Source organism: Nyctereutes procyonoides, unplaced genomic scaffold (assembly GCF_905146905.1).
Source record: "Nyctereutes procyonoides isolate TBG_1078 unplaced genomic scaffold, NYPRO_anot_genome, whole genome shotgun sequence".
Lineage (NCBI taxonomy): Eukaryota > Metazoa > Chordata > Mammalia > Carnivora > Canidae > Nyctereutes > Nyctereutes procyonoides.
In genome coordinates this window covers 70,828,867-70,854,647 of record NW_026575052.1, presented here as the reverse complement: position 1 = coordinate 70,854,647, position 25,781 = coordinate 70,828,867, and the positions used below count along the sequence as shown (strand labels likewise).

At 36.3% G+C, this 25,781-nt stretch overlaps 1 protein-coding gene across 1 annotated transcript in view; it reads right to left on the bottom strand.

The window, feature by feature from the left end:
* Positions 1 to 25,781, bottom strand: part of CUNH10orf67 (chromosome unknown C10orf67 homolog) — a 158,055-nt gene that overhangs the window by 5,749 nt on the left and 126,525 nt on the right. Inside the window, exons 13-15 of the mRNA XM_055332670.1 lie at positions 24,550 to 24,637; positions 16,689 to 16,769; positions 16,545 to 16,602 (exon numbers count right to left, since the gene is read on the bottom strand). Of these exons, the coding sequence (XP_055188645.1) occupies positions 16,545 to 16,602; positions 16,689 to 16,769; positions 24,550 to 24,637 (227 nt within the window). The remainder of the gene's footprint in view (positions 1 to 16,544; positions 16,603 to 16,688; positions 16,770 to 24,549; positions 24,638 to 25,781) is intronic.

Here is a 25,781-nt window from a genome sequence, read left to right as displayed (position 1 = left end):
TGCTCTGGGAAGTAGGAGAACTAGAACAGGTTGGTGACTCTCAAATCAAAAGGAGAGCATCTTAAGAATGAAGGAAGGCTCATTAGTAACGACAGGCTGGGGTGCAGCCAAGTGAGAGACCTGGACACCGCATTTGAATGACTCTGATGACCTGGGTAAGAGCTGCGTCAGGGAGAGCTGAAGTCAGAAGGTAAGTGGAATAAACAGGAGGAGGAGAGAGAAGGAGAGAGACGGGGAGAGAGCAGGTTCCGATTGCTCTCTGGAGGGCTAATGGTCAAGGTAGGAGGACCAGAAGGCGCTTGCTTGAAGAGAAAGGGAAGGAAAGAATAAGAAAAGGAGGTGAGGACATGTTTACAGGAAGAGGGCACTGGAGCATGGTGGTGCCCTTCAGTCTGAGGACAAATGGGGATTTTGTGAGTTAAGTAACCTAAGTTCATAACTGTAGAAGTCTGAGTGGACTTCAGATTCAGTTTTATTAAACATCCTTTGATCACTTACTGGTGGCCAGGAAAGTGACAGGCAAATTTATGCACAATTTATACGCAGGTCTATTCACATTTGAATCCTTAGTGCTAGAATGCAGTTTGAAGCTTGGAAGAAGCACCTTTCTAATCAATCAGGGGAAAATATCTCCTTTATGGTGAAAATTAGTGGCAGAACATGTAATATAAAGTGGAAACATAAAGTCACTGAACTTATGTGGGACAGTGGCTGTCCATCTATTTAATGTGGAAGTTAATAAATTGCTATTAGCTTCCTAGGGCTGCTCTCCCAAAATAACATAAAGTAGATGGCTTAAAAAGACAAATGTTAATTCTCCTCACAGTTCTGGAGGGTGAAAGTCCAAAATCATGGTGTTGACAATACCATGCTCCCTCTCTGACTCTGAAGAGCATCTTTCCCTTCTCCCTAACTTTTGGTGGTGCCCATTGATCCTTCATGTTCCTTGGGTTGAAGCTACATCATTCCATTCTTTGTCTGTCATCACATAGTATTCTGTGTGTCTGTGTCCAAACTTCCTTCTTCCTAGGACACTAGTCAAAGTGGATTAATGACCTAACGGCCCCATCTTGATTGTATCTGCAAAACCCCTATTCTCCAAATAAGGTATATTCACAGGAACTGTGGGTGAAGGTTTCGACATCTTTTTGGGACAGGGGATACAGTTCAACCCAAAATGCAATCTTCTCTGGAGAAGGTAACTCATTACCTATTTCACAGGTGGAACATCTTTACTAAGATTCAACAGAGATTTTAAAAATGTTTTATTAGAAAACATAAAGAAATAAAAGGCAGCTAAACAGGTAAGGAAGAACTAAAACTCTCACTAATTATAGATGCTGTGATGCTATATAGAAAACTCTAAAAACTCTGCCAAAAAACTATTAGGACTGTTAAATGAATTCAGTAAAGTCAGAGGATACAAAAATCAATGTACAGAAATCCATTGCATTCCTATAACTAACAATGAAGCAGTAGAAAGTTAAATTAAGAAAACTATCCCATTTACAATTACCCTCAAAATAATAAAATATCTAGGAATAAACTTAACCAAAGAGATAAAAGACCTGTACTCTGAAAACTGTAAAACACTGACAAAAGACATTCAAGAGGACACAAAGAAATGGAAAGACATTAAATGCTCATGAGTTGGAAGAAAAAATATTGTTAAAATATCTATGCTACCCAAAGCAATCTACAGATTTAAAGCAACCACTACCAAAATCTCAAAATAGTCTTTTTTACAGAACTAGAACAATTCTAAAATTTACATGGAACCACACATGGTCAAAGCAATCTTGAAAAAGAAAATTGGTCAAAGCAATCTTGAATGGTCAAAGCAATCTTGAAAAAGAAAAATAAAACTGGAGGATCACAATTTCAGATTTCAAGTTATAGTACAAAGTGGTAGTATAAGACAATATGGTACAGGCATAAAAATAAATCAATGGAATAGAACAGAAAACCCAGAAATAAATCCACAACTATATGATCAATTTATCTTTGACAAAGAAGTAAAGAATATTCAATGGGAAAAGGACAGTCTCTCTCACAAATGGTGTTGGGAAAACTGGACAACAATATGAAAAGAAATGAAACTGGACCACTTTCTTACACCATACACAAAAATAAACTTAAAATGGATTAAAGACCTAAATGTGAGACCTGAAACCATACAAATTCTAGAAGAGAGCACAGGCTGAAATTTTTCTGACATTAGCCATATCAACATTTTTCTAGCCATGTCCCCTGAGGCAGAGAAAATACAAGCAAAAACAAACTACTAGGACTAAATCAAATTAAAAGTCTCTGTCCAGCAAAGGAAATAATCAGCAAAACTAAAAGGTAATCTATAGAATGGGAGAAGATATCTGCAAATGACATATCTGATAAAGGGTTAGTATCCAAAATGCATACAGGCCTGATACAACTTGACATCCAAAAAATATCCCAATTAAAAAATGGGTAGAAGACATGAAAGAAACTTCTTCAAAGACCTACAGATGGCCAACAGACACATGAGAAGATGTTCAACATCACCAATCATCAGGGAAATGCAAATCAAAACTACAATGAGATATCATCTCACACCTGTCAGAATGGCTAAAACAACACAAGAAACAACAGGTGGTGGCAAGGATGTGAAGAAAGGGGGACCCTCACGCACTGCTGGGAATGTAAACTGGTACAGTCATTGTGTAAAACAGTATGAAGTTTCCTCAATAAGTTAAAAATAGAACTACCTTATGATCTAGTAATTGCACTACTGAGTCTTTACCCCCAAAATACAAAAACTCTAATTCAAAGGGTACCTGCACCCCTATGTTTATTGCAGCATTATTTATAATATCCCAACAGTAGAAGCAGCCCAAGTGTCCACTGACTGATGAGTGGGTAAAGATGTGATATATATACATAATATATATATATACATAATATATATACACATATATACATATATATATATATACACATAAACACACAATGGAATATTACTTGGCCATAAAGAGAATGAAATCTTGCCATTTACAACAAAATGGATGGAGCTAGAGAGTAAAATGCTAAGTGAAATAAGTCAGTCAGAGAAAGACAAATACCATATGATGTCACTCATATGCAGATTTTTTTAAAAACTTTTTTTATTTTTTTAATTTTTTTAACTTTTATTTATTTATGATAGTCACACAGAGAGAGAGAGAGAGGCAGAGACTTAGGCAGAGGGAGAAGCAGGCTCCATGCACCGGGAGCCCGACGTAGGATTCGATCCCAGGTCTCCAGGATTGTGCCCTGGGCCAAAGGCAGGCGCCAAACTGCTGTGCCACCCAGGGATCCCTAAAAACTTTTTTTAAATGTAAGCTCTCCACCCAATGTGTGGCCAAACTCCTGACCCCAAGATCAAGAGTCACATGTTCTACATACTGAACCAGCCAGGTATCCCTCATATGTGGAATTTAAGAAACAAAACAAAGGAGCAAAGGGGAAAAAAAGAGACAAACCAAGAAATAGACTCCACTATAGAGTACAAATAGATGGTTACCAGAGGGGAGGTTGGTGGGGGGATGGGTGAAATAGGGGATGGGATCTAAAGTGTACACTTATTATGATGAAAATAAAATAAAATAAATAAAATGTTAAAAATGATAGATATTTAATTCACACTTTCGATGCATAAGACAGTGATGACTGTGGCCATTATTTACAAGGCAAATTGTTCTCAGAATGGATTATATATATAGGCTGAAATCAAATGAAAGAAACATGAAGAATAGTGGTTTGAACATTTAGGACTTTTTTGGCGAGGGAGAAGGGAGTAAGATGGCATAGTGAGTCCATAATTTACAACACCACATGGACATGGTAGATAAAATTTTAAAGGAAAAACTGAAAAGACTTACTGGGCAAATAAAATAAACATTTCTCTGGTAAAGAATGTAAAGCAATGCATCAGGTTGTCATGGATGGGATTGTCTCCCTGAAAGATGTTGGAGTCCTAATTCCTGGGACCTGTGAATGTGACCTTATGGTCACACATAAGGAAAATAGGGTCTGTGGAGATGATAAGTTAAGGTGAAATCATCAGGGTGGACCCTAATGCACTATGTACATGTCCTTATAAAGAGAAATTTGGACACAGATGAAAACACCCACAGAGGGGAGACAACACGAAGACACAGCAAAAATGCCATTTATAAGCTAAGGAACCCTCAAGGCTACCGGAAGCTCAGAAAGTAGCATGGAACAGGTTCCCCCTCAAAGCTGTCAGAAGAAGCCACCCCTGCCAACAGCTCACTTTTAAACTTCTAGCCTCCGGAACTGTGAGACAATACATTGCTGTGGTTGACATCATCCAGTTTGCCGTACTTTGTTACCGCAGCCCTAGGAAATCAACACATCAGTGGAAGGCACAGGCCCATTGGATCTAGCAGCAGGAATTCACACTGACAATCAGGAATAAAGCTCTTTTTTTGGTAACAGAAGTCAAATGTGTTCCATGTTGGCTTAAAGAAGAAACTCACTTCTTAAGGCAGTAGCTTGAATTAAAGGAAACTGAAAGAGAAAAAAAAAAAGGAAAAATAGTTTCTAATCTAGGGCTATGACATTATAGAAAGCTATGGGACTAGGGAGGCTCAAAGGCAAAAACTTACCTCACACAGAGGAACAGAGCCAAGTCATCTGAAGGCTTGGAGACTTCAAGACCCAAATGGAACAAGCAACCCTGAAAATTATAAGGACTAGCTGTGGATTGGGAGTGAGACTGGCCCAGGTGTAAGCATTCACAGAATTCTACTGGGTGTGTGTGTGGCGGGTGGGGGGTGGGGGGTGGGGGGTGGAGAGAAAGAAAGAAAAAAAAGAAGAGAGACAAAGAGAGAAAGAAATTGAGCCTGAAAACCAAAGTTCCAAAATACACAAAGGAATAGAGTGCTTGTAAAGACAATAGCAAAATAAGCTATGAGACCATGAATTCACTCCAGATAAATTTTAGTGGGCAAAATAGTCTGACAAAAACTTTGAAATATGTGTGTATACCAAAGAAATAATTAATAATATCCATTAAAAATGTATGATACAAAACAGGCCAGAATAAAATAAGAACTAGTGGCTATGAAAAAGAACCAATTTAAAAAGTCACTAAAATTAGTAAAACGTGGGACAAATTGGGCACAGCTGAAGAGAAAATTAGCAAATTATTAGAGTATTGAGGAATCCACTCATATGTACAATAGAGAAAGAAACATAAAAATTAAGGTATTTAGATTAGATCCATAGAGAAGAGATAGGTACTTTCAAAGAAAATAATGTAGAGAAGGTTGCATAAGCAATCTTTGAAAAGATGGTAGCTGAGAAATTTCTAGACATACAGTAAGATACTAATCATCAGATCCAAATTGTACTCTGAATACTGGTAAATATAAATGCACCATTAAGTATACTGTAGTAAAATGACAGATCATGAAGAGTAAAGACTAAACTTTAAAAGCTACCAAAAAAGGGCACCCAGGTGGCTCCTTCAGTTAAGCGTCTGATCCTTGGTTTCAGCTCAAGTCACGATCTCAGGGTTGTGAGATTGAGCCCTGTGTGTCAAGCTCCTCACTCAGCACAGAGTCTACTTCAGTGTCTCCCTTATTCTCTGCCCCTCCCCCCATCTCTTTCTCTCTCAAATAAATAAATAAATCGTTAAAAATAAATAAATAAATGCTACCAGAAAGAAAATATAAAATGATCACAAATGATTGACGAATTGACAACAGACTCAACATAACCCTGAGCAGAGACGCAAAGGCAATGGTATAAATAGCAAAATGTGAAGGAAAAAACAACTGAAAATTTCATATCTCATTCAACTACCATCAAGAGTGAGGTGAAAATTAAGAAAAACAGAATTTACCATCAATAGGCCTTCACTAAACAAATTATTGCAGTGTTAATAATTTTTAACACATACAAAACATACACATATACATAAATGTATACATTAAAACAAAATAAATAGAGCTTATAATTTTTTGACACCAACCATAGCAACATTTTTCTAGATATGTCTCCCTAAGGCAAGGGGAATGAGCAAAAATAAACTACAGGGACTATACCAAAATAAAAATCTTTTGCGTAGTGAAGGAAACCATCAATGAAAACAAAGGCAACCTACTGAATGGGAGAAGGTATTTGCAAATGATAAATCCAATAAGGGGTTAATATCCAAAATACATAAAGAACTTACACAATTCAACACTAAAAAAAAAACCCAAATAATCTGATTAAAAATGGGCAGAGAAACTGAGTACACATTTTTCCAAAGAAGACATACAGATGACCAACTGACACGTGAAAATATGTTCAACTACACTAATCTTCAATCAAAACTACAATGAGATACCATCTCACATACGTCAGAATGGCTAAAATCAAAATGACTAGAAATAACAAATATTGGTGAGGATATAGAGAAAAAGGAACCTGGTACACAGTTCATAGAAATGGTTGGTGAAGCCACTATGGAAAACAGTATGGAGGCTCCTCAAAATATTAAGAATAGAGCTACCATATGATCCAGTAATTCCACTACTGGGTATTTACCAAAGAAAATGAAAACACTACTGGGTATTTACCAAAGAAAATAAAAGTACTAATTCAAAAAGATATATGCACACCTATGTTTATCACAGCATTATTTAGATACCCAAGATATGGAAGCAATCCAAGCATGTTGATGGATGGATAAAGAAGATGTGGTGTATAAACACAATGGAATATTACTCAGTCACAAAAAAGAATGGGATCTTGCCTTTTTGTGACAACAAAATGCCTAGAAGGCATTATGGTAAGTGAAATAAGGCAGATAAAGACAAAATTATTTCACTTACATGTGGAATCTAAAAACCAAAATAAAGGAATAAACAAACAAAAAGCAGACAGACCTATAAATACAAAGAACAAACTGTTGGTTGCTAGAGGTGAGGAAGGTGAGGAAATTAGTAAAATGGGTGAAGTGGAGTGGGAAGTCCTGGCTTCCAGTTATGGAAAGAATAAGTCACAGAGAAAAAAGTACAGCATAGAGAATATAATTAATGGTATTGCAGTGGTGACACTTCAGGATTTCCTATTAAGAGAGAAACAAGAGTACCACTGACTGCTCTGTTCAGCATCATAGTGACAATACTAACCAGTGCAATAAGAAAAGTAAAAACAGGGACACCTGGCTGGCTCAGCAGTTAAGTGTCTGCTTTCCGCTCAGGGCATTATCCTGGAGTTCTGGGAGGGAGTCCCATGTCAGGTTCCCTGCATGGAGCCTGCTCCTCCCTCTGCCTGTGTCTCTGCCTCTCTCTCTCATAAATAAATAAAATCTTTTGAAAAAGAAAAGAAAAAATAAGTGGTATATAAAGATTGGAAGACATACTTTAAAAAATTATAGATGATATGATTGTCTAAATAAGTGATGAGACTTTCAGACAAGCTATTAGAATCAGTAGAGATCAGCAAGTTTGCTGGAAGCAGGATGAAAATACAGAATCCAAGACTCAACAGTGATAAACATTTAGAATACACCAAAGAAATCAAACTATCAAGAGTTTTTTCATGGATCTTGAAATGGTAAACCCAAAATTCATAGGAAAAAGTAAAAAACCAAGAAAGGCTGGGACAATTTTGAAGAACAAGATAGAGGGAATTGTTGAACCACATATCAAGTTTTATATTAAAACCAAGGTTATTAAAACTCTGGTATTGTGGCACCTGGGTGGCTCAGTTGGTTAAGCATCTACCTTAGGCTCAGGTCATGATCTCAGAGTCCTGGGATTGAGTCTCACATGTGGCTCCCTGCTTAGCTGGGAGTCTGCTTCTCTTTCTCTCTCTACTTCTCACCTCTGCTCATGCACTGTCTCTCAAATAAATAAATAAAATCTTTTTAAAAAACCCTTTGGTATTAGAACAAAAAGGACAAATAATTCAACTGCACAGAATGGAGAGCCTAGAAAGTTCCCCTACTTGCAGGGAAACTTGTCAGAGGCAGCATTACAAATCATGGGGTTGGGGAGCCAGATAATGCTGATAGGGTAATCTGCTATTCTGTTGGAATAAAAAAATTGGGGTCCAAAATAATTTCATCTACAAAAATAAATTCTGCTGCTTTAAAGCATCTAAGTGTGAAAAACAAATTGGTAATATTTTTAGAAGACTATGTAGGGCTAACTTTATACATTTAGACTAAGAAAATTAATCTAAAATAGATAATAAAGAACAATTCATAAATTAAAAGATTGAAAAATAAAATCACATAAAATTAAAAAATATTTTGGTTGGACAAAAACCATCAAAAGTAAAGTTGAAAGACATGCTATAGACAGTGACAAGATATTTGTGAAACATGTGACTGACAAAGGGCTAATAGCCAGAATATATAAAGACTCCAGGACACCTGCACCCGATGTTTCTAGCAGCAATGTCCACAATAGCCAAACTGGAAGGAGCCTCGGTGTCCATCGAAAGATGAATGGATAAAGAAGATGTGGTCTATGTATACAATGGAATATTCCTCAGCCATTAGAAATGACAAATACCCACCATTTGCTTCGATGTGGATGGACTGGAGGGTATTATGCTGAGTGAAGTAAGTCAATCGGAGAAGGACAATTATATGTTCTCATTCATTTGGGGAATATAAATAATAGTGAAAGGGAATATAAGGGAAGGGAGAAGAAATGTGTGGGAAATATCAGAAAGGGAGACAGAACATGAAGACTCCTAACTCTGGGAAATGAACTAGGGGTGGTGGAAGGGGAGGAGGGCGGGGGGTGGGGGTGAATGTGTGACGGGCACTGAGGGGGACACTTGATGGGATGAGCACTGGGTGTTATTCTGTATGTTGGCAAATTTAACACCAATAAAAAATAAATTTATTATTTTAAAAAAAAAAGACTCCCACTAATGGGGCAGCCCGGGTAGCTCAGCGGTTTAGCGCCGCCTTCCGCCCGGGGCGTGGTCCTGGAGACCTGGGATCCAGCACCGCATCAGGCTCCCAGCATGGAGCCTGCTTCTCCCTCTGCCTATGTCTCTGCCCCTCTCTCTCTCTCTGTGTATCTCGTGAATTAAAAAAAAAAAAAGACTCCCACTAATGAATTTTAAAAAGGAAAAACAACCAAATAATATAAAAATAGTCAACTACTAAAACCAAGAAATTCACAGAAGAGGAAGCCAAAATGGTCAATAAACAAACAAAAATATTCTCTCATGTTACCAGGGAATTTCAAATTAAAAAAATGGGAGATAATTTCACATCCATTAGAGCAGCAAAAATTAAAAAGTTGACAATCTCAAGGATAAGAATACAGACCAATGCAAACCCAGAAACCTCTCACATAAGTATAAATTAGCATAACCACTGAGTAGCGCAATTTGACAGTATCACATAAAGTTAAAGATGTATATACTCTTCAGCTAAGCAATCCCATTTCTAGGAATTTACTGTAGTGAAATTCTCAGCCTTATGACTATGAAAATGTACAGGGATGTTTATAGCAGTGGTGTTTACAATGACAACAAATTGAAAATCTTCTAAATTCCCATTAGCAGGAAAATGAATATATTGTAGACTATCATACAGTGGAATATACTATACAACAGGTAAAATAAATGAACCAAGTTATAGCACAATACTGTAATTAGATTTTAGAAATATAACATTCATAGGGAAAAAAGAATCTATACATTCCACTATCATTTATATAATCATTGAAAACATGTCAAATGATGATATATAGTCATATATATCCAGAAATACTATAAAATATACAAGGTGATTATATATGTCAAACGACTATATGGTCTATATATATGGTCATATATATATGCAGAAATATTCTAGAATATGCAAAATAACTATATATAGTATATATATGCAGAAATATTATAAAATATGCAAAAACAGATATGCAGAGATATTATAAAATACACAAAATCAGGGCAGTGGTTTCCTCTGGGGAGGGAAGAGAAGAAATACTGTCAGGGAGCTTCAACTCAACCTTCACTGTTTTATTTCTTCTATGAATCAAACATGGCAAAATCTAACAGAGCCAAGTGTAATGTAATCCTATGTTTTCTCAGCATTTGAATTATAACACAATAAAAATCAAAATAGTTTCTGCATTAAATATGTGTATGGAGAAATTGGATCTTTCCTCAATTCATTCCTACTGAGAGGAAAACACAAATCATAAGATTATTTTATAATTTTTTTGTAACCTCTATCTTACACTGTGTAGAATTTAATTGCGGACAACTCACTTTTCCCCATGGCCTACCTTTTTCTATGTGCTTGTTTCTTTTAAGATGAGAAACCGACATTAAAGAAGTTGTGCTTGCCAGGAACATACTCAGCTGAAGACTGGAGTCCACTGATACTCTGATACACTAATGGAAATACCTGCTTTTAATTTATTCCCTCAGTTTCCAAACTTGGGTTCCTCGGGTTGAACATAATATTCACGTGTTATCTTTCGCATTCAAAGATGTCGTTTCTATCTCCTTAAGGGCGCACATGATATGCCCACAGATTTGCATGAATCTACACACTGTATGTTACAACACTTGGTGATTTCTGCAATAGAACCATTCCTAAGTTTAAAAGGTAATACCCACCATCTCTGTCCTAATTAAACCCTTTCTCAGTATTTTGTTAACACCATAAAGGCTTACATGGTTTAGAAGGCCTCTTAACTAACAGGGCAGCAACTAGGCAGGGAACGTTTGGGATCCGACTCGCCTCGTGGTCCGACAAATGAACAATGAAGCACCCCCGAATGCATTCTTGGGGCCACCAGGCTGGCTCAGTGGTTGAGTGTCTGCCTTTGGCGCAGGTGGTGATCCCAGGGTCCTAGGATCAAATCCTGCATCGGTTCCCCATGGGGAGCCTGCTTCTTCCTCTGCCTATGTCTCTGCCTCTCTGTGTCTCTCATGAATAAATAAAATCTTTTTTTTTTTTAAAAGAATGCATTCTTGTCTCGTGTTTTATGCCTTGAAGAATCAGTTTGGGGCATAATTAGGAATGTGTTTAGTGGCATTTATTAAATGAAACATTACCCGCATATACTTAAAAGCATCGCTAGACTTAAATTACCCTAAGACAGTCCTGATATCGAATTAATAAAGTACTTCTTAAAATACACATGTCTTAACCCTCTTTTCTACTCAGTTTTTATGATCTCACAAATTCACAGTCATTTGCCTGCTTACTTATGTCAACGATTGACACTGTGTTTTCAAAGGAGAGATTACCTTTCATTTTCTTTTTTTCATTTTTTAATCTCTCTGACCCAGGGACAAAGTCCTAGCTAGATAGAGAACTTCTGATTTTTGTGGTTAATTCTCTAACCCAACTGGTCATTTTGACTCTTTTCTTAAAGATTGTATTTCTTCATGAGAGACACACAGAGGCTGAGACATAGGCAGAGAGAAAAGCAGGTTCCCTGTAGGGAGCCCGGTGCAGGATTCCATGCCAGGACCAGGATCGTGCCCTGAGCTGAAGGCAGATGCTCATCCGCTGAGCCACCCAGGTGTCCTGACTCTTTTCTATGTCACTGAGAATTCATTGTATTTGGAAAGGTGTTTTAAGAGATGTACCGCTAACATTCCAGGCTTTCATTACCATGTAATATCCTAAATCCCATGACTCGAGGAGAAAATAATCTCTAGAATATCGGTAGGAAAAATCAGAAAAATTCACGAGGATAGGTAGTTGAGAATCAGCCCAAATCTCAAAGACAAGGATGTCATCTATAAATTAAAAATACACTGTTTGAATAATAGGTAATTGGTAATAGGTATTTGGTAATTTCCCTGACAATAGGGAAATAGTAGAGAAGTTGGTGGCAGTGATATCTTAACCCTTACAGACCTCTTAATATATTATGTTTAGTAAATTAGCTTAGTCCTGGTACTTAACTCATATTTATGGATTAATGCTTTCTTCTAACATTTTTAATAGCCATCAATTACATGCTAAATGATGTTATATATTGCTTATATTCATACGTAGAAAATGTGGCGATATTATAAAATGTGCATTTGAAAATAAATTTGAAAACTGTACTAAATTATATTAATTATAGTTAAAATCTAGAAATAATTTGTAAAATAATGCCTACACTATTCCTGAAATTTCTTTTGCTTTTTATCTTTTAAGCTGCAATTTCTAAGTGATTTTAAAAATTATTTTTGCATTAAAAACAGGGGCAACTGAACTCCATTGTCAGTATTTATTTTTACAAGTTGGTGGGAAACACACTTAAAAAAAAAAACAAACACTTTTCAAGTCCAGAGCTTCAAAGGGTGAAATAAAAGCTTTTTTACTTATTTCAAATATATTACAATTGTTACACTAGTCTTTAAAAGCCTTTAAAATCACCTCTTCAATGTTTCTTGCCCAAAAATCTCAGAGAATGAACAAAACAATGTAATCTACGTTTAAATTTGGGTTTCTTCTGTGCTTCAGATATTTATGTTTGAGCTTTCTCTTACTGACAAAGCCACTTAAAGGGTCAGTGTTACTTTGAGGTTTTATCTATGAGATTCGTGTCTTTGGGGCTCATTAAGAACATTTCCAAAGATTACAATGTCAATAGCACCTAATTACTGGACTGTGAGAAAGGTCTTCTTGAGTACATAAAATCTGTGGCAGTGCACAGTACACAATGGGTAGCTCAGATCCCAAATTTTATCACAGTTAAGTAGCAAACAAATTAATAATGTTACCTGGGTTCTCTTGGGATCATTACTACTGCGTAAAAACTGCTTTGAAATTTTGCAGATCGTATCATACCTCATTTTTTATTCCCTTATATTAACAAGGATATATTTATCTCTCTCTCTTTTTAAGCTATTTATCTCTTTTTCTACGTTTCATTAGTGAATCTGTCATTCCCTCTAGAATTTTTGGATTAAAACTTGCAATATAACAAAAAGTCATTTTCAATCTGCTTAGAAAAGATGGATCACCTGATATAACATTGTTTTAAACTATACATGTTTTATTTCACTGTTTTCAAAATACCTACTGTATATTTTGATACTAATGATCAATTTAATCCTTATACTTATGTTGGTAGAAAAATAATTATTGAAGAACCAGAGGAGAGACTGGTTCTTTTAAATCATCAGGCCATTCTACTGCTGAGGACATTAGGACCCTGGTGTGGTGGGCTAAGTGATCGGTTTGCAGACTTCATTTGGGGGACTTGGGGAAAGTATGATCAATAGCTCAGAGAAATAGGGGTTAGCTAGGCACATAACATAATCCTCATCACAAAGCTATGAGGTGGGGTCACCATTCCCATTTTCCACAGCAGAGGGACCTGAGATGATGTCAGTAAGTGGCTGGAGCTAGGGTGAGAAGTGAAGTCTGTCAGCCTCCATGGCCTCTCTGCTATATCTCATATATTCCCATTGCATGTGGTTGAGAATGGGGCGATTGGTCATGCATTGACTTGACACAAGTCAATATAATTAAATGGTGACAAGCCAGGGCCCTGGGGCCACCCTGTCTGGGCTTGAATCCAGCGGCATCACCTATTTGTGGTATAACTCTGGTAGCCTAGTCAACTCTGTCTAGTAAACTCTCTATCTCTGTAGGTTGACTGGGGGAAGGCAAGAGTGCCAACCTCCTAGGGTTTTGTGAGGATTAAAGCTAAAACATGAAAGACATTTACAGTAGTACCTAAATCCACTAAATGTTAACTATACCTAAATTTTAGAAGAACCTTGTAGTGTGAAAGTATAACTGAGGAAACTCTTAGGTTCTTTGGTGTAACACTGAGGATCCTGTTGACAGGGAGGCTAAATATTCAGTAAGTATTTAAAATATTAATATTCTATTTACATAGTCTAAAAAATGGAACTCAATACAATGGTGACTTTAAAGAGTTTGATTCAGGGTCCATTACCAGATAGGTTACAGTAATACCCCATGCTACAGAAAATAATTATTTGTCTATAAACCAGGTACATACTAACCATGTGGCTAAACACCTCTTTGATAATGTACTTGTGAATTAGTGCTGGAAAATAGTAATAATGAATCAAACTATTTCCTAGGGTCCCGAAGGGGGTACTCAAGCATCTGAAGGATCTGAAAAACTTGGAATGACCTGTTTCATGAAGATACTTTGGCCCTTTGTATGTCTAGTGTGAATATCATCCAGTAGCCATAATCTGTGTGCTAATGAAAGTCAGTTACTCCTCGACTTAGCAAATTGTAATTCAGCTTTCCTCCTGGCATTCATTTATTCATTTCTATTCATTACAAATAGAAAATTTATTTCTAGTAAATTTTGGATTAACTGGAACTTAACCAGAAAATTCTGTTCACTGGATTATTTCCCCACATTATCTTTAAGGAGAACAACATGACATATCAAAGTTGTATCAGAGATTTAGTAAAGAAATTTCAGAGTTTTGTCCCAAGGCATGTGGTGTGACCATTGTTATATACATCTCCTCTGCAATGCAGATTAATATTCAGAATAATAGATCTTTGTGGAGTACTGCAGGATTATGGATCATAAAAAAGCATTTACATTTGACTTTACCTAGTAAGGCAAAGGAGCGGACTAATGAATCATAGGAGGATTTTCAGTAGATAAGGTAGAAATAACTCTATCTTTTGCATTTTCAGGGTGGAGGCAAAGAAATGACGTTTGTTTCAGCTGGGGCTGCCTTTTACTCCAGGTGGCCACAAAGGTTCATGTGTACCACTTCAAATGGACATTTGAAAAACAGTTTGGTTGTCTGTGGGCAATCAATTTTGGATGCAAAATCCTCAATTGAATCTTTTGGGGTATGGGATGCTGCTGTTAATGAAACTCTGTAATTAAAATGTCAGGCCAGCCACAGGTTCCAAATTCAACAATCTAGATTTTTATGATAAATCATGAGAGTCTCTCTTCTCTTAATACATTACGATGTTTTAGAAGTAACTTACCTGTGTAAGTAGAATTTCCAATAACTCAACAGATCTAGTCTTCTTTCTCTAACCTTATTTAACCATTGATATCATTAAAAGGTAGCCACTCTGCAATCTGGCACTGTGTTATAGAGTCTGGGCATTACTATTTTCTAAATGGCAGCCCTATGATTGTTGGAAGATTTCTTTGTACCTTGGGCAGGCACCTTAAGAACAGATATTACCTATAATGTGAGCACTACAGAAAAAGCCTCTCTGTTGCATGGAAGCCCAGAAGAAAGGTTCCTCTCTGCTGAAGTAGAATAGTTTTCAAAAAGTAGAGTTTACAGGTGTCTGGCTGGCTCAGTTGGTTAAGTGTCTGCCTTTGGCTCAGGTCATGATCTTGGGGTCCTGGGATTGAGCCCTATATCGGGCTTCCTGCTCAGGGGGGAGTCTGCTTCTCCCTTTGCCATTGCCCCTCCCCTCACTCATGCTCGCTCTCTCTCTTTCTTCTCTGTCTCAAATAGATAAATACAAACTTTTTCTAAAAAGTAGTTTAAAATTAGGGCCCAGGATTTAAACTCTTTTTTTTAAGATTTTATTTATTTATTCATTAGAGGCACAGAAAGGGAGGCAGACACATGGGCAGAGGGAGAAGCAGGCTTCCTGCGGGGAGCCCGATGTGGGACTCGATTCCTGCACCCATGATCATACCTTAAGCCAAAGGCAGGCGCTCAACTGCTGAGCCACCTAAGCATCCCAAGGATTTAAATTCTTATCACATACTTCTCACTTGCATAAATATTTATTGTAAAATTCTACCTTTAAAAATTCCCAGATATGAAAAACAGAAATTACTGACTCTGGCTATCATCATTAATAGGAATTCAAACTAATAATATCAGGGCAGTCTGGGTGGCTTAGCGATTTAGCGCCGCCTGCAGCCCAGGGCATGATCCTGGAGACCTGGGATGGAGTCCCACGTTGGGCTCCCTGGATGGGGCCTGCTTCTCCCTCTGCCTGTGTCTCTGCCTCTGTGTGTGTGTGTGTGTCTCCCATGAATAAGTAAATAAATAATCTTTAAAAAAAAACAAACTAATAATATCATATATTTTGTTCATCTAACTTGTTTAATGGAGAAAAGGAAGCATGGCTATCTCCTGAAGATTTATAGAAGCTTATGGACAAAACATACTTTTAGTTCCAAAAGAATCCAGTTTAAAGCCCTGTAAGGACCGATGGCAGATAAAGTATGCGAGCAATAGTCAAACTTTTCTTCTAGTTATTAAAATGGACAAATGGGAATTCAACAGGAGTTTCAGGTTTGTTGGCAGTTTGACTAATAAAATAGAAAAGGATCCCAATTGAGATAGTTTCTAGTTTTGAAATATGATTAAATTCATTTTCAATTAGCAGGGGCCAATATTCAGAAATGCATATTAGCATTCTTTTATTCAGCACACCTACATATTAGTTTTATAAACTGGCTGAAAAAAAGCCATGCATTCACCTAGAATTCCAAATGCCTCAGGATAACAAATATGAGGAGAGGTCAATCTAGACCAAGTACCCCTTCTGTGTGTAAGCCTTTTTCCCCAACAATAAAGATTCTTACCTTTTGATAAAGAGGGGGAAAATGTCTGATCACTGACTGCATCCAGGTCCTTATCTATCTGCAGGTAAACCAAAAAGTTTCATTACTGAGGTTGAATAATAGCAACTAATTAAATGTTTAAGAAAGAAAAAATAATCTACCTACCAAAGGTGTATGATCACTTCCAGAAGATGTAGAACCTGTCATCGAGTTCAATTTAGACTGCACGAATAAAGGCTTCAATTTCTGAAAGGCGTAGAAGGTATGGATTTTGTTATCAAGAGGAAGTATTATCAAATCAAATGGATGTAGGATGTTCTTCAGTCCTTAATTAACCAAGACACGAAAACTAAGGTCTTAATTTATTTGCTTAAATAGGGCTGGGGAAATCATTTCCTTGAAATCCATGGAATAGATGGACCTCTTCCTCATTTGGGCTACTTTGATAGAAAATTCAAGAAAATGTTTTCTTCAATGGCTGTTCTGACTCTACTTCCTTTTCTTTTCTTTTCTTTTTTTTTTAAATTTGAGTACAATTGACACACAGTCTTACATTAATTTCAGATGTATAACTTAGAGATTTGACTAGTTTCCTCATTATGCTCTGCTTACCCCAAGTATAGTTATCTTCTGTCCCTTGACTCTCTTTCCTTTTGATGATCTCTACTCCATTTGGGATTTACAACTTGTAACTGACCAGGTATCACAGAGTTGTGTCCCTATCACCTCCTTGCTCCAGGAAGCTGTGGCAGGATTGATCCTAATTCCTGGGAACTGAATGGTGAAAAGCCAAAAGTATATCTTCCAGGAGGTCAGGAGCAGCAGCATGCAAGCAGAATTGTTCCCAGTATCATATATTGCAAAGTAAATTACAACAACAAACATGTGCAGGTGAAAAGGATGAAAGGTACACTAAGCATGTTAAATCAAGAAGAGCTCTCAGGTCCATGGATGAATAGTGGCGATTTATACCAAGTTTTCCATATTCAGGGCTTCTCTCTTGAATTGTGTGATATATACATGCATGCACACAGGGCTGTTTGTGTGTATTTTTCTATTTTCCATAGCCACTCCCACTCTTTGTTACCACCCCAAAGAAACGATTTAAATATTTTATGTGTATCTTTTATTTGGATATGTTCTTGCAAAAATACATACTTTTGTGCATGCTTTTTAATTTATGCTAGTGGTGTTATGTGCTATCCTATTTTGTTGATTCTAAGGCAAAGCCTTCTGGTATTTAATATCCCTAAAATTGGGTGGCATCCTGTAATAGATGGAGTGTTACAGTATAATTGGCAGCACTTTTCTCTTTTAGAGTCATAAAACCTTGAACCAATGTTAAGCACATCTTAGATTCAAAGTGAAGCACAGTATTCCTTGTGTGTTCCCACTTCTTTTGCTAAGCACTAAGTATTTTTACTAAGTATTATGTTTTCAGGATCCATCCATTCTGCTATGTACACCTAAAAATCTAGTACCATACAGTACATAGTACTACGTAGTACTGCAGGCATATATCTGCCTCATTTTGTCTCTTTCCTCTTCAAAGGCAATCCAAGCCGTACTATCATATTACCAGTATCACTTCATAGCTTCCTAACCTGCTTCTTTCTCCCTAAGCCCTCTATAGATGCTAGAATTGTACTTTTAAAATGTTAAGTGAGATCATCTTATTCCTCTGCTCAAAGCTCTGAAAGGGTCCCAATTTTACAGGGTTAAAAAAAATCAAACGCCTATGATTCCTTTGACCACATTTTTGGTATTTGCTCTCCTTTTTTTTTAAGATTTTTATTTATTTATGAGAGACACACAGAGACAGAGGCAGAGGCACAGGCAGAGTTGGAGAAGCAGGTTCCATGCAGGGAGCCCGATGCGGGACTCCGGGATCACGCCCTGGGCAGGCGCTAAACCGCTGAGCCACCCAGGGATCTCTCCTCTGGTATTTTCTCTCTTTGCTTTCTCTCCTTCACTTTGCTCCAGGCACACTGGATATTTTGCTTTCCAAGCATGTAAGGCACATTTCCATATTAGAGTCTTCCAATGGCCTTTTCCTTTTCTAGAAAATTCTTCTCCCAGATAGCCATATGGGTCCTTCCCTCAGTACCTTCAACTCTTTCATGAAAATGGTAAAAGAAGCCAGTGTTAAATGTATGACTTCTAGGAATTTAAGTTTTTAATGTTCTTCATCATTTCATATGTTCAAGTAGTGAGTGTAGGAGGAAATGTGACCTCCATGGCAGGACTGAAAATGGTAAAATCCTGGTAAAATTTGGATCAGAATTAGGTGCTGTGCATATACAATCTGCCTTCCAATTGTAAGTATGAAAGACATATTTAAGCAATACACAAGAGAATGCAGTTGATAATATTAGGTTTCAATATGTCTCATCCTGTCAAGGATGAGAAAATAATAAATAAAACAGGGACTATGAAAAAAAAACTATAGAATCATTTAAACAGTATCCTGGAATCAGAAGAAGTATATAGTTTTAAATAGGTCTATTATGAGATCTAGAGGAAAACTTCATGGAGATTTTGAGCCCCAAAGAAGAGTATAAGAATAAATGGCCTCTAGGAAATATAGGCAGAAGTCTCTGGAAAAGAATAAGGTAAGATAAAATGGAAAGGAATTATGGATATGTTATGGAAAGATGACTGGTGATTAAAACACAAGAGGAACGTTTAAATCCAAATAAGACTTCCTCTTCTAATACTCTTAAATGTAGACAAAAGCTGATGAAAAAATCAAGAATATGCATGTCTAAGACTAAGGGAAGATGGAAACCTAAGTCTTCCATCCTGGAGCTACAATTCACTTTGAAGGCATTCATCAAACTTAATGAATGAATGCAAGAGTTGTCAAAGGGTCCTATGACTCTGGAGCCCAAGACCCACCTAACGTGTAGTAACAAATGTCTACCCCGCTATACATTTGGGACAACAAGACTATAACCACAGTAAGGGTTAAATGCAACTTCAAGTAAGGCTCTCCCAAGCAGTTTGCAAGGAAAATGTCCAAGGGTGGGCCCTTAGTTAAAGAAGAAAAAGTCTCTCCTGAGAATTCCTAATCAATAACTAGTCCATGTTGTCTATAAGCTGAATTCACCTGTGGTCTAAAACACCATAGGCTAAAAGCATTTAGTTTAATATACTTCTATAGTGATGGTGCTCATGGCAATGGACAGAAGCACATTAAAATCTTTTATGTAAGAATTCCTCTTCAGTTCAGGCTTCAATTTTTCTTGTAAAGGAAAAGTGAACAGCTCATCATTAAAATCATCAAAAATCTTTACATACATCATGAGTGGCTGCAGTAGAAACAAAAGATAGTGGAATCAGACCCTCTAATCCTCAGATACAGGAATTTTCAGCCATAGAATATAAAATGGGTGTGTATAATATATTTTAAGAAATGAAAAACAAAGCTTGATGATGAATAAATAGTAAACATATTTGAAAAAAAGAACCAAACAAAATTTATTTGTGCATTGCTTAAAAATGATAAATATAACAAGTGAAATTAAAATTTGGGTGACAATTTTATTTTTATTTATTTATTTTAAAGATTATATTTATTTATTCATAGGGATGCAGAGAGAGTGAGAGAGGCAGAGACACAGGCAGAGGGAGAAGCAGGCTCCATGCCTGGAGCCCGACGCGGGACTCGATCCAGCGTCTCCAGGATCAGGCCCTGGGCTGCAAGCGGCGCTAAACCACTGCACCACCAGGGCTGCCCTGGGTGACAATTTTAACAAAAAAAGACACATATTTGAAAAATACCTAATAAAGTTAAAGATAGAATGGAATATACTATTTAGAATGCAGCTCAGAGACAAAGTTGGGCCAAATATAAAAGAAAACTATGGACTATAGAGGACAGAAAGACAAAGTATAGTTTCAAAAGAAATAGTAGGGCTAAGGCAAAATATCAATAGTGACTGAAAACTTTTCAGAACAAACAAATGAAACCAATCTTCACTTTCAAGAAGTACAATGAATTTCAAGCAGAATAAACAAAAGAAATCTACAACTAGATACATCATGGTAAAATTGCAGAACATTAAAGAAGAAGAGTTTTAAAAGTGGTTAGAGACGAAAAGGCAATTAACATTAAGGAAACCACAGTAAAAAAAAAAAAAAAGAGAAAAATTCCCTACTAACAATGGAAACTAAGAGAGAATGGAATGATACACTCCATGTGCAAAGAGAAAGTACCATCAACCCAAAACTTTATACTTAGCAAAAATATCTTCCAACAACAGCAGAAATAGACATTTTTTTCATGAAATAAAAACTGAAGAGTGTTACCCACCAGCAAAACCCCACAAAGGAAATTCTAATGAATGCACTTCACACATAAGGAAAGAGGTCGGGAGATGAAAGGTCTGAGATGCAAGAAGGAGTTGTGAATAAAGAAAGTGGTAAATATATAAGTAAACTCAAATGTTAACCAAGTAAACCTATAATAATAATATGCTGTGGGGATAAAGGAAACCAGATAGAACTAAAATATATGACATCACAGCCTAATAGACTGACAGTGGATGGTGATTTCAATTTAATTGCTTAAAGAAATCTTACTGTTCTGGAGGATGATAAAGGTATAAAACCTTGGGTTTTCCTGATAAAGTTTATAACTTTCTAAAGGACATATGAGAACAAATTAGCCAATTCACAAGAATGCAAGAAGGAGAAAAACATAGAAAAGAGGGACAAATACAAAATAAGACAGAAATAAGTGCAAATGAATTAATGACCACAATACATTTAAATAGAAAAAATGCTCCAGTTAAACTTTTTTTTTTAATTTTTATTTATTTATTTATGATAGTCACACACACACACAGAGAGAGAGAGAGAGGCAGAGACACAGGCAGAGGGACAAGCAGGCTCCATGCACTGGGAGCCCCACGTGGGATTCGATCCCGGGTCTCCAGGATCGCGCCCTGGGCCAAAGGCAGGCGCCAAACCACTGCGCCACCCAGGGATCCCAAAATGCTCCAGTTAAAAGACAGAAATTTGTCAAACTGGATTAAGAACAAATTCTAACACTAGCTATATACTGCTTAAAAGAGTCACAACTAAAGCATAAGCATATAAAGGATTGAAAGTGATAGAACAGAAAAAAACACATGAAAATAATAACCTACAAAAAGGTAGGCAGCTATAGTAATATAAAGCAAACAGACTTAAAGGCAAAAAGCATTTGTAGAGATAAAGAGGATCATAAAATAACAGTAAAATGTTCAATTTATCAGAGGGGACATAATAATTCTAAAGTAGTAAGCATCTAATAACACATCTTCAAATTATATAAAGCAACATTGATACAAATTACATGAAGAAATGTGCAACTCACCCATTAGAATAGAGTAGTGTAAAAATATAAGGTATCTAATATTAAATTAAACAACAATTTTATTAAACTGTGGAGAAGATTATAAAACTCTACTGAAATCAAATCTAGACAAAATAAATAGCATGCTTATGGATTAGAAGACTCAGTACTGTAAAGATGTCAACTGTAGCCAAATTGATGTGATTTAATGAACTTCTAATCAAAATCCCAATTTAATTTTTTTGTTTCTTATGTTTCTGCTTTTTTCTGTGAATATTAACAATTTGATTCTAAACTTTATATGGAAATGCAAAGATCAACACCAAGGTAAGGGTATTTGCCTTATCAGAAAAAGACATAATAAAGGTAGATATATTAAATTTGTGTCATATTAGTACAAGAATAGACAAATGGAACAGTAGAACAGATTAGAGAGACAGAAACAGGCTGTTACATATATGAAGCCTTAATATAATATACATAACAGGTAGAATTAGGTATCCAGGGAAAAGATAGACTTTTTAATAAATGATGCTAGTTCAGTTGATTTTCTGTATTAAAAGAAGATGAAATCAGACTTCTACCTTCCTATACACTATCAATTCTAGAGGGATTAAGCCTCTAAACATGAAAGGCAAAGGAAAATATTTAAAAATCATAAAGAATATATTTGTGACAAAAGGTTAGGTAAGGTCTTCTTAAACAAGGTAGAAACAATGTGAAGGCAAAAAAGAAAGTATTAGTAATTAAATTAACATCAAGATTAAGAGCATTTATTTATGAAAAGATAGCAAAATACCATCCAAAACTGAAAGAAGGCATTTTGCAACACATATAATTGACAAAGGGTTAGTTTCCAAATTGTATAAAGAATTCCTTAATTTTTTCATTCATAATAAACTTGTTTAAACTTGTTTAGTCAGGAAATACTAAACATTTTCTTTCATAGCATTTATTCAATTATGTAATTTAAAGTTTGATATTTCCTTATTAATACCTATGTTCTCTACTTGGGAAGTCAGGTGCTATTCTAATCTCTGTGAGTTAAACAGTTTACAAGAGAGACTAGTCTGTGCTCTCATGACATAGTCTATAAAGGAAGGAGCTCTATTTGTCATGTGCACTATCTCATTCCCGGCACGGAGCATGGTGCTTGGTACATGTTGACACTCAATAAATATTTGTGAAGTGGATGAGTGGCTATACTGTGTAGGGAACCAAGGAAAAATGTTAGTTACCCAAAACTCATTCATTCATCACTCTCTCTTTCCCTCCTCTTTCCCCCAGCCCCTGTCTATTTTTCTTCAATATTTGCTATCCACTCTGATGAGTGTCTTGAGTGCCTGTATGCTTTATGGACATACAGATAAGGATCATGGGCCTGGTATCCCAGAGAAGTAATGGCACACGGACATATTCTAGGTTGGATGGAGCACTAGCTCTCCTCCACAAGAAGGTAGATTGAGGGCAGGGCAGAGATTTTTCTCAAGAAAAGGACTGGATCTGTTAATGGGCCTGGACCGGTGTAACTTTGAGATTTTAGAATTCTGTTTCATAAAACCTCACCAATTCACATTTGGACCAGACCATTATGTCAGGTAATCCTAAAATAAAGCCCGATTTTTGAGTTAGCACATCATTCTCATGGGCCCACCAATATTTTATTTGTCCAGCTGATTAAATATCTGAAATGAGGATTACTCCAATTGAAACTGTAACCTTCAGTTGAAAGAGGAAAAACCAAAAGGAGGAAAAAAAAAAGAGACTATATATTCTTATCTATGTAGACCAGTCTGGGGACATTTCAGAGGAGTCAATTATTAAAAGCTCAAAAAGTTTCAGATTACCGGGTAAATTTAGTAAAAAATCAGAAATAATTTAATGCTATCTTGCCAACATTCTTAGTTCTTTCATATCCTGCAGCAACTTAAATTTAGAAAATAAAATCTTAAAGTAAAAAAGGTTGAAAAAAATTTTAAGAGTGATTTTAGATTGGACACCTCCTAAAGCAAGAGTCTGTATTTTGTGTTTCTCATGCTCTTTCCCACAAACCTGACTTGCCCCAGAATACTTAGCATCATGACAGGTGCTCAATAGCATTTACAACACACTAATTTTCTTACTATTTGAAATTTACTGGATACATTTCTACACTGGACATCATTTAGTTTTATAATCATAGCTCCCAAATAAAAGCTAATTAAATAGGTTAAGAAATAGTCTATTTTAAAATTGGGCTTCATCTACAAGTGACTTCTAGAATGAAAAATAAATGACTTGGTACTAGGAAAAGATTCTTTTACCTCCTTTTTCCCTTTTGGAAGTGACTGGATACTTGGACCTTGAGCTTTGGATATTTCCTTACATTACATCCACACCCAGAAGTAGTCAGACTGACAAATGCTTCCCAGCTAGGTTCACCCCTTCTATGAATTTTTTGCTTGTCTCTATTATAGTTCAACCATATTGTACTGAAAGAATTTGTTTACATATTTATATCTCATATCAGACTGAGCTCTTTGGGTTCAGGCACTCGGTCTTACATCCTTAGTATCTAGCAGAATGACTGTTGTGTACTATCTCCAGAGTCTGTAAGGATAGGGGTTCAATGAATGTGAAATAAGAACAGAAAGAAATGTACAAATATCATCGAAGAGACAGTGTCTAAACATTATATGTACTTACAATATAATTGAAGGATGTATCAGCAAGTACTGCAAACTGACGAAACAATGTGTGCCTAGTAAACATCTCATTTTTAAGGACATGAAAGCTGAAATAAAAGAAACAGTGAAATTCAAATGTATAGAAATCATAGGATAAAGCAGATTAATATTACATTCCTGTGGTTAGGTACCACAATTTTCATTGTGAAAGGAATACAAGTAAAAAATTTTAAATAGAAAAAAAATTTAAATAGTAGTATAAATTTGTTACTTCTTTCATTCTTAGTTATTTTTTAAAGGTTTTATTTTAAGCAATTTCCACATCCAACGTGGGGCTTGAACTTACAACGCTGAGATCAAGAGTCACATGATCTAGACTGAGCCAGCCAGGCGCCCTTACTTTTTCATTTTTATTTTTTTTAAAGATTTTATTTCTTTATGAGAGAGAGAGAGAGAGAGAGAGAGAGAGGCAATGGCACAGGCAGAGGGAGAAGCAGGTTCCCCACTGAGCAGGGAGTCAGACATCCGGCTTGATCCCAGGACCCTGAGACCATGACCTGACCCAAAGTCAGATGCTTAATGGATTGAGGCACTCAGGTACTCCTCAAACTGTAGTTTTAAAAATATTTCCCCCTAAAATAAACCTGGGCATCTTTCAGAAATGGCTGCTTCTAGATCTAAGGCAATAAATGTCCAAATTGAGCCTGGGACACTTTATTATTAAGGAAGCCATCAAGGACCATGACAAAAGAACACACTAGTCAACCCGAGAGGGCTTCCATTGACTTAAGATTTGAGAAATTGAGCATCAAAAATAATGATTATAATGTAATGAAACACAACATATATGTTAAAAATTGGGGAAATTCTCCACCTATCCAGATTGCAAATGATGCAAAAAAGTAGGAGATTCATTCTCTGAAAAGCATGTTCTGGAGACAAAGCTGAAATTATGCTGGACAACCTTTGACTAGCCATGAGGAAGGAACAAAATAAGTCACAGTATTCAGTCACATGGAGGGGTCTTAGAAGAGACTGGGTGTGTCTCATGGATCGAAACTGCAACAAACAAGGTACCACTGCCTAGGATGACTAGACAAAAAGACAGACAATCACAAATGTTGGATAGTATATAAAGAAATGGGAATCCTCATCCATTGCCTGTGTAATTGTAAAATGGTGCAGCCACTTTGGAAAGCAGTTTTGCAGTTCTTCAAAATGTTAAACATAGAATTATATATGACCTAGTAA